Genomic DNA, 16,315 nt, shown 5'->3' on the forward strand with positions numbered 1-16,315 from the left:
AATGTAGTGTTTATGCCTCCACTTCTCCTGAAGTGTTAAATTGGAATAATAATTAACTTACATTTCTTAAACCCTTTTCTATACTGCACGACTGCCAACTACATGAACCTGTAGACCCTACTGTATTTTCTCTTGATGTATTTTTGCACAATTTCCAGTTTATTGTTTTAGGTAATGGAGAAATGTGTGCTGCATGGACTTTCCTTTCTACTTTGTTTTATTTCCTCACTTACAGCATATCCTATTTCACTCTTTTATCTGGTCAGCAAGATTCTAGTTGCTGTTTCCCCATAGTTTAATATTAGTCATTACAGTGTATCTAATTCTGTAAGGATGGGTTCTCCATGTTTTTAACAGTAGTGCCTAACAGGAAAAGTCAAGAAGAAGAAATAGGAAAATAACAGAAAATATAAAGGACTGTGAGAATGTATGAAGTGGATATATAGATTGTTGTACTATATTAAGACCTTCTGTAACTCTGCAAAATGACATCCCCACTCTTACAGTATGAACAGTGCTGTGGGATCTTTCATTACCACACGTATATTACTATTGTGATTTCAATATTCCACACAAAATTAGAAAATTGTAATGGGAAATACAGAAACTGAAATTGATCTTACTGAATCAAATAACTTTGAAATTGTTACTGTACTATGATATTCTATTCCTGGAAGTGTTTTGAATCTATAAAGTGTCTCTTTTTTAAAAAAAAATAGATTTACAATTTTAGAAAATAATGCTATGGATAAGACAGTTTGTTGGTGGTAAAGTTATGGCATCAGTTGTTTGAGCTAAACTAGAAGAACATTTGCAAACCAATGAAATTTTAAGAGACGTTATCAAGTATTCAAGGGAGTGTTGTGTTTAACTACAAAGTTTGATAAAACTAAAAAGCACTTGATAAGATTCCATTTAAAAGGCCTGACTCTCAAATTAATAGCCACAGATATCCAAGATAATGTATTTTCATGAACTGAAAACTGGTAAAGATACAGGAACACATAATCTTAATGGGCATGACTTCTAATTTGGAGGATTTAAGCAGTGGAATACCACAGAGATCTGTTTTACTCCCGTAGCTCTTCCTGATCAATACTGTATCAATTATTTAGATCCTGTCATTGTTAGTACATGGACGAAATCATGAAATGGGGAGAAATTTTGCAAAATAAAGTTAAGTCTGATGCAAAGTGCAAAGCAATCCTAACTGGTAGTAGGCATATACAGTACACTATACAAATCACATGAGTGACTGTGACCTCCAAGAAGCTCTGCAGGGGCTCTGGGTGTTTATAAGCAATTTCACAGTTTACCCTTTTATATTTTGCTTACTGCCCCAAGATTTTTTAATGTTACCCTGCTGGTGATACAGACTAAACTGAAAGTGGTGCTCAGGAGTCCATAATAGTTGATAGCTTAATTTGAAATGGCTCCTTTTTGTCACAGCCAGGACATCACTAAACCAAAGCCACTAGGGACATGAGCACTGGAATGTTATGCATTGTCTCTTAAAGAATCAGACAGGGAGAAAAGGAAACTGTGTTCATTTTGTCTAAGGGCTTTTGGGCACTTTAGGAATGAAAGCTCAGGTGCACGTCTGCGCGTGCACACACTTTGCATGACCTTGGTCTGTGCCTGTCCACGCTCTCCCTCGGGCCAACACAGCAAGTCTCTCTGCATGGCACAAAGGATGTAAATCTAGGTTACACTGATCGACGATAACTCAGTCCATTGTATATTTTCTTGGGGGATTATTATAAACAGAGATAAAAAAAAAAGATTAGGGTGCCATAAAGGAAATCCTACAGAGGAATGGAAAGTCCCAGCATGCTACATAGGCTTGTCCTTCATTGTGGAAGACCCTCTTGGCTGTTTATAGTCTTCTTTATAATTGTATCTACCAAAAAACGTTTCCAAGAGCTCAAAAACCATGAGCCAGGATAAACTCTTCATTTGTAACCTGTAACAGTAGTGAATGGGTATAATTTTGTAATGGTAACTTCTGTAAAATATACAACTCTCTAATGGTAGAGGTGTAATCTGGAATTTTAATAGTCAAAAAGCATGTGCCAGGGTTATAAAATATGAAGTATTAACAATGTAAGTACAATTATTTAGTGTATATACTGTACACCTTGCTGCAGATGCACTTATTTTAATTAATTTTCCTAGAAGTTTCTTTCAATACCTTGCCTTCTGAAAGCTTTTATACAGTGAACAGATGAAGCCATAATGAGATGCCTGCTCTGTACGAAAAAAATACAATATATTTGTGGTACCGAGGACAAAGGAAGTTTCACTAGCACAGAGATGGCCATTGTATCTGCAGTTTTTCTTCAACCAATTGGCAGACATTGTTCAATCTAGTTCTCACCCGAAGAAGACTCCACAGCCGAAACGCTGTGTTTTTCATTTCTTCTCTTTTCAGCATGGAATAAACCATTACTTGTTCCTTTGTTAAATCTATCCCATTAAGGCAATAATGAACTGTTGTAGGTCATTAATAGCAAAGTCCCAATGAAAAAGCTGCAGGCATACTGTACCAGCCCTCTGGGAACAGGGTTGTCCATTCCTGCTTTCGCCTGTCCTTCAAAACGCTGTCTATCACAACTTACAAAGAAAGAACAGAAAACTTAAATCACTTGTCTTTAAAAAAAAAATTGATCCTTTGAAAGAGGACAAAAGGCACATCACAGGACACACGCCCATTGAGAGGACTTCTGAAAACAGAGTGGGACAGACTTGAAGTTTTCATTGTAGATTAAACAAATGTTACACAATGCTTACTATGAAAACAAATACACAGGTATGCTAATCAGATAACTGAGGCTATATACAATAAAGCGATAAAGCTATATGGTCTTCTGTGACATCTCTTGTGGGGTATATCTAACATTCTGACTAAGTTAAAACTGCTTAAGTCAGGTCTTGTATAGAGTTCTCTAGCCGTTTTGTAATACTTCTCTCATGGGGTTAGAAACAGTGCGCGATGAAAATTTCTTGGCAAACAAAGTACTTGTATAACACAACAGGAACCCTTTTCCCCTGGCCATACTAAAATGATATTAATAGGCCAAGTATAGAGTTAGAATTGCGATTACTATTCCACATGTACTGTATAGGTCAACATACAGTATAGAGAACATGCTGCATAGAGCAAACCATAATTTAAAAACATTTCTGTTGCATTCATATTCAATTAATTATTTCTACCTTTCAGTTAGTATGGCATCAATCAAAGGTTAGACCTTTTTTATTTTAATCAGCTAACAGTAGAATACAATGAAAACACAGTTACGCTCAAAGACATTGAGCTACCGTGCAGCTTTGTTTGTTTCAAAGATTTAACTTAAACTCAGAAGTTTGTGAATCCTATGTGAATTAAATGCTCATTTAGCAATCAACATCACACTTGGAATATTGACTTAGGTTTCACGAGTTGTTCAAAGATCCATTAATTTGTTTAATTGTTTTAAGGCTTTAAATTGGTGAAGAAATGTATTTTTGAAAAGTGTGGGATACACTCAAATGGTATGTAGATTAGATAGGCTCTTTTGGCTCTTTTGAAGTTTGGAACTTAAGTAACATTTTGAGGCAGTTTACACAATGGGTTCCTGGAAATGATCAAATGATAAGCCTGAAAAAGCCTCCCTCTTCCCTCTCTAGGAAGTATACTGTATACCAACTGCTGAATCAACCAGTTACATAATAGCTTATTTGGATTATCATACCAGGAAACTGTTTGAATTAGGCATTGCATTTTGTATAGCTCTCTTATTACCATTTCAGTGACAGTCACTGTACAGTATCTCCTGCTTTCTTTTAAAAACGTCTGTGTTTTCCAGAGGTTTTTTTTCCTCAAGATTGAGTAGTATTTATCCATTTAGGTTGCTGATTTTTTCTTTGGACTTGTATTTGTAGTTTATCTGGTCCTTTATTCTAACCTTTTATTTTGGTTTTTCACTGAACTTGCCTATCATGTAAATAATGCTGGAAAAGGGAATACAAATTTTGTAATTTTTTTTTCGGTTTTGCCCTGAAGATTTGAGGATATGAACAGAAACACTCAGAGGAAAATGAGGTGAGAGTAGAAAAACGTTTGTGGAAATGCTGGTGCTTGGTTATTATGTCTTCTAAATATCTGATGGCAAAACCTAAAAGTGAAAATGCACTGCATGTTTATTTGCAGGATGTATTGTTATATTAGTAAATTGCTAAAATTACAGTATATCCATGTATCTAGTTTATCAAAGTTGTTGCTAATGTATATCCTTTACACTTTACACAAAAATCATTCCAGGGAAAGTGCAGCAGTTTTGAAGAAGTGATAAAAGTATATATTATTCTTATTGTTTATCTACAGTAGATCATTTATGTTAGGTTTAAAATCCTGAAATTGTGTTAGGGAAAATCATGAAAAACGTTGGGTAAAAATAAATTAATAAAAAGACAAAGCCATCACAAATTGGAATTGTAACACAGGTGCTATCCAAACAAATCAAAATAAGGATTAAAACAACATGCAAATGGTGCGGACACAAACGTGTGTAACCAGCATATTGGCATTTCGTGTTAATAGTGAATACATGAAATTCACTGTGAAACAGACACTGCCAGTCTAAGAACTGAAAACATTAGTGAAATACAGTTTAAGCAAGACCAGATATGCTGTTTCAACACTTAAGTCTCATGCAGGTGGCAAAAGGTGGTCAGGGATGGAAAACTTTGATGTTTGAGCGTAGATCCTTCCAACACTGAGAGGTCAAATGGGAAAATAATGGGCTCTGGAAGTGGGAAAATGGCTAGGAGGTAAAAAAGTGTAGTGGAAAATGAGAAATGCACAGGGTGAAAGGAAGAAATAAAAGGCAGAATATCAGATGTCAGGACAGAATGGTGATATAGTGGTAAGTGAGAGCTAGGGTTTTCAAACAGATGTGCAGCAATATGGAGTCAGTGGATGCACTATAGAGAGAGACATGGATAGAAAAGACAAGGCAAACATAGAATTATGGGTAATTTGGAGTGAATGGATAGTGTCAGCAGGGAGGCTGGCCAAGAGGAAGAATACTAGGTCCTGGACTAGTTGTACAGAATAGTTGTTAAGTTAGGGAATAATAAGGTTTCACGGAAATGACAAGGTGTGTGGCATTAACAATACAACTTTTCCTTAAAAAAGCATTGTAATGAGGATAAAGTGTAATGAAATCAAAGAGTCTTTACACTTTCTCGGAACATGCACTTTTAACGAACAGGCTAGTATAGGGCTGAATTACATACAATACATGAGAAGAAAGATATCTGGACACTTCCAGACACATCTACAGTATAGTAGACAGTACCTCAGCTGGAGTGTGGGCTTGGAAGAAAGAGTGCACAATTCAAGAGTCAGTTGCTTACTGCCATGGTGACTTGTACTGAACCTCTGCTCAGTAATGTTGGGCCAGTAGACATAAGAGCATAACACGGGCTGATAAGCCTTTTTTCTACTTAATTGCAATATGATTTCTTTACCTCAAAAATCACCTCATTTAAAAAGATTAAATCTGTAAACTACAAGATCCTGGTTCTTACTTTGTTTGCCAGAGTATGGTTGTTAGAGAGGTACCATTGCTGGAAATAACCACTGTGACTGTGAGCTTTAAAACTCAGAGGACTTCTGAGAAAAACTGATCTACACAAAAACATATTTGGTGATTAGAATCTAAATAATGATGCTGAACCAGTGAAAGTCCTCCACAGCACGTACGGACTTGTTACGTGTTAAGTGAGTGTGATACTGCAAAAATATGCTGAAGACAGATATGCAGATATAGGATGTCAAAGTCACAAGTACTATAGGTCCCTTATTAACCCTCCACCAACTTTTCATAAAAATCACACATTTTTACTGCCTGGAATCTTTGATGCCAAATTCACACTCATGTTGGTGACATCAGCAAACCTGGCACTAATTGGGGCATTTTGTTCATAACCCATTCTGGTCATGGGTTATTCTTTAATAACATTTCTTTAAAAGAAACTTTAAAGTTGCGTTGTCAGTGATATTCCTCATTCCCTCAGGAGGATACTGCTCCCACCAATTCAGGTTTTGACAGTTGGTCTTTTTTAAAGGCATGAGAATTATTTTAGCAGTTTTAGTCCAAAGTTCATAACAGATTAATAGACTTAAAATAAGTATTCAACTGAAAGAGAGGTTTACCAGTTTGTTAAATTGATATCTTTTTTAAGTTTAAATGTTAAACATTACAAAGTTACTTGATATTTATTAGAAAGGTGTCATGATTGCATTAGCCTAAACAGCCATGAGTCTATTTTTCAGATTTCATACTGCATTACTTTAGTAGCATTAAGCTCTTTTAATTTGAATTCAAATGCATTGAGGCAATATACTATTAACTAAATAATTTAATATGTACTGTACATATCCTTAAAACGTTACTGAACAGGGCCTCACATTTTTTATGTAATTGCAAAATTACTCATTTGCCTCTTGAGTTCTTGTGTCTGATTTTAGTTCTGTTTGGGCTGAGATGGGAGTTTGTCTTACATCTCTTGGCACTAAATTATCCCAGTACTCCACCCAGTTTCCAGTTTTTGAAAACAAGTGATTATGTTTTTTTTCCTTTTATATCTCATGACAGGCAGTGTTCCATTTCCCTCTTTACATATTCCAGCAGTGCTTAGGTAGATCAGCTCAGGAAGCAATTTTCAGAAAGTCATAAACAGCTGAGAAGGACAGGGTAAATTCCACAGGAAACTTGTGCTTCCTTCATGTCCTGTTAGGGTAAACATTCTGTTGAACATTTCCCTGTATATTATGGCTTTTTTGGGGTTTTAATGCGTTGTGTGTTAAATTGCTTATGGATATCCTTTCAATCTTTACTTCGGCTTGGGACCTTTTTACAGAGAGCCCTCCTGTTAAAGCACTCATGAAGAAACTAATGAGAAGGTAAATATACAATTTGTGATGTTTTATGAAATAAGAGAAAATTGCTGGCTGCAGAATTTCACTTGATCTTGAGCACGTGCAAGATTTTAGTTGATTTTTTTACTTGTATGAAAACAAAATCTGAAAGGAATGACTTTGACTGTTTTATTTTTTTAGGAAGATTAAAAAGTGGTATACTTTCTATAAAAACGATCTGGTCCAATGCACTGTGCGTGTATTGCTTCTGTGGTTTAGAACTTGTGGTATTATGTTCTCTCTCAGACTTCTTCTAACAGTCCCCAGCATGCTGAGTTATGGACTAAATATAGATGACAAAATGGTACAAGAGAAATTTAAATGTCAAAAACTTTGTAAATGCAAAAAAAATATATTGTATGCCTCCTTTATAATAACTCTAGAGACACTAATACATGTCTTTAACTAAATGCGATAACTTACTGTACTGTAATCAGGCAGAAACATTAGTGACAAACAGAAAGTAAACTAACACTAGTGGCATTATTTTCAAAATGTGCAAAGTGCTGGTGATTGACACTTCAGTGTTTGAAGCTCACATTTAGTGTATGCAACATTTCAGCATGAGAACCACATGTGTAATTTTTGGAGTGAACAGCTGCTCTATATCAGAGCATATAGAAGCATGTAGCATTTTTGAAGTATTTTGAGGTACTTAAGGAAAAAATGGTTTACTTTTCTTATTTACTATAATGCGTTGTCATTGGCATCCTTATGATCTGTAGGGTTCTCAGCAAATTTACCATGATAGAATTCTGAATTTACACAGGTAAAAGAAAAGTGTTGCAGTTTGTTTTGCATTTACCCTTTATGTTTTAATAATAGAAGAACTTGTTAAAATGTAAAGTTTCTCACTGTTAAATGTTAGGACTGTATTTGAAGACAACAGTCTTATTTTTTTGCATTTTGTGGTTTACTGGTACATGTAGCATAGAAATCTTCAGATGAATAACAGATTTTTAACCCCCAAATGTCTTACCAACATCCGTGATCCTTAAAAAAATATATCTAATTCCCTCCCTGAAAAAAATACATGGAAAATTGTGACATAAATTAGTGCAACAGAAAAAGAAGAAATTTAAATAGTGAACTTTCACATCCGTCTGGAGAAACAATATTAAAAATAATTGTTTTTGTTCGATTTTGATTTGTTTTCCAATTCCATTGCTATTATTTTTCATTAAAAGAAGCAACTACTTAATAAATGCATTTTACAACTCTGTTCATCATTTTTAGGGCATTTTCAGTTTTAGGAAAATAAAAGCACTTCCTGCAACTTTCCTTTGGTTCTCTTTACCTTCTGCCATTTGATTGTATATTCAAATCAGCATTCCGGATTTTAGGAGGACTGAGAAAACACACCTTAGTGTTCATCTACAGAGTGGACACTTTATTGAACTTTAAACTAAGCTGGCTCATGTCCTGTGCAGAAACATGGCCTCGGCAGAGATTTCCTGGCCTGTTCCCATGAAAGCCATTGGGGCCCAGAATCTACTGACGATGCCCGGAGGAGTCACGCACTCTGGATATCTGCACAAGAAAGGAGGCACACAGATCAACCTCTTGAAATGTGAGTACTGAGTAACAGACCTTCCCCAGGTGGATTGAGCAGAGAAACAGGAGTGGCACTGGTCAGTGTCTCTTTCTTAATGTTTCGACCCCGTGTTTAGAACTGAAATCACACTAGTCAAAAGATTTCACTACTGGGAAACCAAACGAGCATTTAAAACTGTATAATAATTTGGGATATTGCATCTGTACATTTCACCACAACAGAATAAAATATGAGAAAAAATACTATACCCTAAATATATTATTGATAATAAACAGCAATTATGTTTTAAATTGTAAATTGAGTTGCTATCATTTGATAAAGTTCCAGACCAGCTGTAACCTGTTTAAATCAGAGACTGACAGCAGACACATACAATGGAACAGAACAATTGGAAAAGAAATGTGAAGAGAAAAATCTGGAAACGCAGAGATGTTTTAACCAGATGTTGTTTCTCAGGGCCCTTGCGCTTTGTCATCATTCACAAAGGCTGCGTTTACTACTTCAAGACCAGTACCTCTCCATCTCCACAGGGGGCCTTCTCTCTGAACGGCTACAACAGGTCAGTCTCTGTTGCATTTAGAAGGTTTATGGCAAAGGATGTTTGACATACAATCTAACACTGTTTTTTGGACTTCAAAAAGTTATTTAAGCATCACTCTCCATTCTTTAACTCATTTAATGGGGTTGCCCAAATCTTTTGATTGTGCACTCAATGGGTGTAATATTTAAGCGATACAAAACCTTTGGATGGGTCTGCTTAATTGTTAAGTCACATAGACAGGATCTGATAGTTGTTCACTTATTTTTAATTGCTAGACATATAATAGATAAGAGATTTGGACTCAAATAACGTCTACTGTGTAAAAAGGCAGAGATACTGCATATTCCTGATTGGACACCAAGGATTCACAAGGAATGAATTTTTAGATAGTTTGATAGTACAGTACATCTAATGATTGATTGGCAGTTCCTTGTGTACAAATGTATTGATTAGAGAAATGTACAAGGCTTCAAGGATTTTCTACTCTTTTCAGAGGTCAGTTTGCTTGATGTGCAGGGCAGGATGATGAGTAAAATGTACAGATTTTGCCCGACCTGAATCTTTCCCCCTTAGTCAGTCTTCTTCCAATAGCTCCCCAAAAGCTCACAGTCGTGTTCTCTTCTCCTCTGCTGCTAATGATATTTCTTAAACACAAATGAAAGCAAGATTTAGATTAAGTGTGAGGCTTAGTTCTGATAGCTTCCTGAATGTTAAGAATAACAGAACACTCAAATTGCAGACTGTGCTAGTTTGGTTAAGTTTCATTTTTAGCAGGTTTTAATAAAAATACGTAAAAGTCCCACAAAATACACCTGAAATGTTTAGTATCTCTTGCATTTCATTGAAATTTAATTTCCACTTAAAACGCTTACGTCATGTAATTCTCATGTTTTTAAAGGTGTATAAGCTTTTCAGCATACTATAGATTAAATGTGAAAATATTTTCCTGTGCCTTGGATTCAAAGTACGGTAATTGCCACAGATTGTTACTGTTTTTTTCTTTTATTCTGTCTATTCATGTATTGTTTTACTATTGGGAATTTGCTTTTAGTTTTTCTTAAAGAACAACTGAGATAAAGGAAATTGATATACTTTTAAACTATGTTTATATTTCTGAAAATAGCATGTAAATTAAATAAACTTTGTGCAAACTAGTCTTTATTAAGTATTACTGTACGTAACAGCAGGATTCCCTAATCCAACACCTGAAGAGTACCTGTCTATCATGTTTTATTTGTAGTCATTAAATCATCAATTTCTAAAGACATGGAATAATTAACTGTCATGAGATACTGTAAACATGTAATTTGTTTAATGAAATAATTTAGGTGATATTGGGAGCAAGACCCTTCAACACTGCTATAATAATAGTCAATAATTAATTAAGTGACAAAGGGTGTCTTAAAAGATATACTGGACAAGAATCTTACCCTGCTTGGCTAGCTACTTAACAGGGTCTGTTTTTGTGTACAGATGGGGTAATGTTACTCTCTTAAAAAAATTACAAGCTTGATATTTTAGTGTTTTCTTAAATATTTCCTCAATTTTCTGTGAATAATGAATTTACTAAGCAGAGCTGGAGACTTCCTTTTCTGTAAGCTAAAAAAAGAGTTGTAATGCTCTCCTCTGAAGAAACTAGGATGAGATAGAGAAAAGATCAATTCAAAAACAGGCTAAACCAGAACCTTTTCAAATTTCCTAGGAATATGTAATGAAGAAAAAAGAATGTATAGGAAAAAAAGATAGTAAAGTGATGAATGTATGTGTCTCGGAAAGGTTTTTAAATCATTTTTTACTTTATTCAAAATGGGCAAGCTAAAATGAAATAAAAATCCAAGAAAATATGTATATAAGAAGCAATAGCAAAAAGCAATGGAATTACTATCAAATTAGGCCAGAACTGGAAAAGTGAGAATGAATTTGATGTGTGGGTTATGCAAGATGAAAAATGTTTACTGTAAGAATCTTTACCTCTCCTCCAAGGGTTTCTGTTCATGTTAGTTTTTTTACAAAAATAAGCAATGGTTCCCTAGAAATGCCCAAAATTCTTTATATGAACTTGTGCTCATCTACAAATCATTTTTGTAAGGGTGATAAGAATTAGAATGACAGATTTTGTACTTTTTTTCCAAATTGCAAAGAAGAAACAATGCATCTACTGTATGATGAAGGTCAAACAAATCTTCAGTACCATAGGCACATTAACCATCTTTTTAAATGAGCTAGCATTTTGTCAGATTTGTAAATGCTAGTATCTATGATTGAGGTAAACATTATACTGCTTTCACTGGTATATTATTAATACAATAAAAATATTTTTAAATATATCTACACTGTTCAAACTAAGGTTTGTTTCCTGAGCAGACACATTCATCATACAAAGATAGTAGTTCCTTGTCAGATCAGCACAAACATTAAAAGTATATTTTTATACACATTCTACAGAAACATGATATATGTATTTAATTTTCTGTTTTAGGTAGGCTGTATTTTCCAAAGTGCTCCTTACTTAAAACAACATTATGTTTGAATATGATGAATATATCTTCAGACTCCTTTGAGGTTTATGTGTGAAGCTATGGAATTACTTTATTTCTGGATTTATGGGGATTTGAATGTGTGTATAATCACATACAGTACACTATGAAATCCATAGAGAAGTACTGTATACTTCAGTCTTCCTGGCACAAAACCTTGCCTATTTCCTTTGAGAATTTTTCCTTTGCATTATTTTCTCAGAAAACACAAGGTTTTAAGGACAGCGTAACATTTTTTTTTCTTCAGAAACATTTTGGAACCAAATGCATTTTAGAACAAAATCTGTAAGGCAAGAGATTTGAAAAACATTTCACTATGTTGTACAGTATGTCATAATAGTGATCTGCCATAGAACTAAATGTTGAACAAATTGCAAAAATTACAAATAATAGTAAAACACTCATTTAGTCTTGAAAATGAGATGTTTTCAAATTTTTGGGGGGAGGTTGAATACTAAAGTCAAATTAGTATTGCCTCTTACAAATAGGAGAGCGTATTATCCTCTTCATCTGTAGAAAAATAAAATATACAGCAAACTCTGCTTTTCATTTCGCAAATTAAAGCTTCTTTTGAAAGCATCAGCTTTTGGTACATCAAGCATACACTTAAGCAGATCAGTGCCACTCCACAGGCTTTTTAAATGTTTGAATTGGTTTCACAAGACCTTAAATACTAGGGCAGCACATACAGTATAGCATTTTTAAGCTTATTACTTTTAGACAAAGGTTAGAGCTTCATTTACAAGAATTCACTGTGTGGTTTTAGAAGTGCCAACTATTGTCACGGTGCAGTACCTCTTCTGTGAGAACATATCATTCTGGTTGAACTGTTCTGAAGTTTTGCTTCTCACAAAGAAAAGTACATTTTACATTACCTTACAATATAACCTCTACAATTGTTCATTAGCATTATAGGGTAACTGATTATTTGATTTGATTCTCATGGTATATTTACATATTCTCAGATCATATGCCTACTTAAAATACAAGTATAAATTAATAAAGGTTAATGATCAATGAAGATTCATTGTATTAATATGTCTCCATTGAGATTCTGAGTGAATGGTATTGGTGACTTGCCATTTGTGACATTATGCAACACATTATGTAAATGATATTTGTCTGATGCCTGACTGACTTAAAAGTGCCTTATTCAAGGACTAAGCATTTGTCTCTCCCTGGGATCTGAATCAACAGTCTTCTAGGTACAAGGCCCAAGCCCTAACCACTACTACACTCAGTTGCCACAGTTCTGAATTTGGTTGTACAGTACTTACATTCAAGTTACAACCTCTGATCTATATACAATATCTGATCTATATTTGAATCTAAAATAAAAAAAATTGGCTTTACCTCTTTTCTAAATTTCAATATAATCTTCTTTTGCTTAAAGTTAATCTGATTTAATAGTTTTAATCGGTTATATTATTACACACCCTACAGCCCTTTTTTCAGTGTTGCTGTGTTAACGTTTTGACATACTGTATTTCTCATAATGTTTTGTAAGAGTAATATTCTAAAATTAGTCACACTTTTCTCGTGCATTTACAGTTAGTAGACACAGCACAACACACTTCCCCAGAGCCCAAGTCAAATACAATAATGTGCTTGAAGACATCGATAAATTAACTGTAGTATAACAGGTAAAATTAAAATAAAAGTCTTATCAGTCTTATTTCTACAAGTACAGGTCACCTTCAGGGCAAGAGGAAAAATGTGTTTTTGTTTTTGTTATAGTGCCCATTTTATTCTTACTGGCACACACTGGCTCATCTAATTAATTTACTATGGAGCGTGCAACAATCAGGTCTCCGGTCTTTTAAAAGATTATTAATGTACTACTTTTTAATCCAGTTAATACTCAGGGTCCAAAGTCATCTTGATTAATTTTTCCCTCTTTTTCCTATTTGTCAGGGTTATGAGGGCAGCTGAGGAGACAACTTCCAGCAACGTGTTTCCTTTCAAGATCGTGCACTTCAGCAAAAAACACCGCACGTGGTACTTCTCTGCAGCCTGCGAGGAGGAGCGCAAAGTGAGAATGAAATCTCTGTACTGTACATTGTATGTTGCACCATTCGGTATTTGTATTCCAAAACTGAGTCAAATGAAAATGTGTAAGAAAACCTTTTACAAGGGGTAAACTCTCTTATTTATTTCTTTCGTTTCACGTGCAACTAAATGTATAACTGGAGTCTACATGTAATGGTTCTTTTTACCCAAAGCCTACAGTGGCCGGTAATGAACACTAATTTCAATATCTTTCATATACTGTAGCATTTTTAAGCTGATTGAAAATTTGCTTAAAGAAGGTGCATCATTGAAGAAGTTGAATTTCCAAGAGGTTTTTTCAGTGGTTCTGATTATTTTAGAGTCATATTTTTCGGTTTGAGGAACATTTATAAACTGGTGACTGGAGAGCTTCAGAGGCAGTTTGCAGGAATGCTCTGTTGTAACTCCAGCTAGGGTTAGGGTTAGCATTCCCACTCTACTTAGACATTTTTTACACTCAGTGCTGGATTTTGGGTCCCAGGTGGATGTTAGGACAAGTAATAATTTGCTCCTATCTGGAACTTTTTTTCAGAGACTTTTGGCTGCTTTTATTGTACTGGTACCTGGCTGTGACACCATTTCATGACTTTTAAGTTAGCTAGAATGAGTCACCTAGGGCATTCAATTCAGGTACCTCTGTGCAAATTATCAATACCTGGTGTGTCCATCATCAGCTCAGATACTTGCTTAAAATGGCTTGGCACACAATGGCAAAGATGTTATGCAAGGAAAACACAGTGATGATCCTCCTATCCAATCTATGCAGTGACTACCAAATTAGCAACATTTTTTGGCTAAAGTTATTAAGATCCAGACCGTCACACAGGTCTATCGATACAGCTGGGCTCTGCATTATTATTGATCCTAGATAGACAAAATGCCTTTCCATCTGGTTACAAGCACTAATATGTTAAATGACTAAGGAATGATTGTTGATATTGGCATAATTATAGGAACAACTACAATTTGTCAGGTCATTTTAACATACCATATATATATTTAAAGCTTGCATGGCTAACCCATAAGCCAGAATGACTGTTGTGCTTCTATAAAATATACAGTAGCATGAGACATCAGCCCTCCAGGAAGCAACATCTTTCACAGGAAGTATGTGACTCTGTGCATCTAATAACACAAGTTAGTAAATATAGCTCCAAAATAAAAGTACTGAAATATATTGGATGAAAATCAGCTTAAGAGGGCATGACATTTTAATCATTTCTATATCTTCATTGGGATAAAACAGACACAAAATGGTCTAGAATACTCCACTCACACATGAAATGTTCTACTTACCATAGACAGTAAACTATTACAGTTTTTTCCGCATTAAGCTTGTGACACATTAGGTTCTTTTCATGCAAACTGTAGTTTGCCAACTATACATTGTCCTGGCACATCTTCTGGAGATTCATCTTGCCTTGTATGAGCACGGGTCTTGGCTCATGGGAAAGCAGTCCATTTCTGGAAGGGAATCTGCACAAGGGAGTCTTGAGATGGGGGCTAAATTGGATTTCTTTTTCAGGGATCAGCTGAAACAGTCGAACTATCTTGGGACTGGCCTATCATGGCAGATATCTAAGTGAGCTGATAATGGGCACATAATGAAAATGCTGTATGTAAAGAAGTCACTCAGAAAAGGAAGATGTCTTGTTTTAGTGCATTTGTGTTACTTAGGAATAAGCCAGATGTAGAGAAAATAAATAAAATGCATTTCCAGGATACAAGATGTCCAAATATGGTATTAATCTATTTGTTCTGTTATCTTTCATGTACAGAAATGGATGTTAAGTTTGAGAAAAGAAATTGACTATTATCACGACAAAAGGGATACTCAGGCACCAAGGTAAGGATTAAACAGAAATTGATTATTTTTACATCTTTTTTGCTTTTTTTTAACCACATCTGTCTTTTTGCCGTTTCTGCAATGAAGAGCTCTGGGAATACCCAAGAGCAAATTGCAGAACTGAAAAAGTATTTTAGGTAGGTAGCCAAACTGTTTTCTGGGTACAGTGTCAGTGCTAATTCCAGCAGCAGTAAAATCAGTCATCTTAGTGATCTTAGTCATCTTAGTCTTCAATTAAAACTACAATTGTAAAGTGTAGATTTAAGATGAATTCTTTTGTATTGTATAATGCAAGGGCTACTGGGATACTATGAAGTGGCTCGTTCTTTTGTCATTACCTTAAAAAAAAGCAGCCGTATTCAAGGCTCCTCCAGCGTTGTAAATTGCATTAGGTATTTTGAATTATTAATTGATATAGATAGGCCCTTGTACTTGACTATACAGTGTTGCAAAAAATGGTGCTGCTAAACCTCTGTGAAAAAATGTTCTTCTAATTTAAAATCGTGTCCTTTTTCGTCACCCCTTCCCCAACCTTACCGTGGACTGTTTCCTCAGAGCCATTTACTAGATGGGGTCACTTCCTCTTCATGCAGCTAACCAGAGCTAAACATAAAGCACGTTTCAAACATTAATCATAAAACAAATCACACTTCCCACTGAGAACACTAAGTTTAAAAGGGAATGTAATTCTCCAGTATAAAGTACTGTATGACTTGTCTCCATGTGAAACCATATGCTTTGTATCTGTACTTTTTAACTTTTAAAAAATCCACAATGAGAAAACTGTTTTCAAAATGTGAAATGACTTGCATAGTTATAC

The 16,315-nt window shown here is 34.9% G+C and overlaps 1 protein-coding gene across 7 annotated transcripts in view; it reads left to right on the forward strand.

The window, feature by feature from the left end:
* The window catches only part of sh3bp2 (SH3-domain binding protein 2), a 37,734-nt gene that overhangs the window by 10,029 nt on the left and 11,390 nt on the right, over nucleotides 1–16,315 (forward strand). For 5 of the 7 annotated variants that reach the window (XM_088628819.1, XM_088628817.1, XM_088628818.1 and 2 more), the window contains 4 exons: nucleotides 8,398–8,537; nucleotides 8,979–9,081; nucleotides 13,515–13,632; nucleotides 15,428–15,495. In XM_088628819.1, the coding sequence (XP_088484945.1) occupies nucleotides 8,402–8,537; nucleotides 8,979–9,081; nucleotides 13,515–13,632; nucleotides 15,428–15,495 (425 nt within the window). In that variant the 5' untranslated portion in view covers nucleotides 8,398–8,401. Of the gene's footprint in view, nucleotides 1–3,675; nucleotides 4,085–6,523; nucleotides 6,953–8,397; nucleotides 8,538–8,978; nucleotides 9,082–13,514; nucleotides 13,633–15,427; nucleotides 15,496–16,315 lie in introns of those variants that run through there. The other 2 variants (XM_088628816.1, XM_088628814.1) reach the window with 2 other exon arrangements.

Source organism: Lepisosteus platostomus, chromosome 4 (genome assembly GCF_059453375.1).
Source record: "Lepisosteus platostomus isolate fLepPlt1 chromosome 4, fLepPlt1.hap1, whole genome shotgun sequence".
NCBI lineage: Eukaryota > Metazoa > Chordata > Actinopteri > Semionotiformes > Lepisosteidae > Lepisosteus > Lepisosteus platostomus.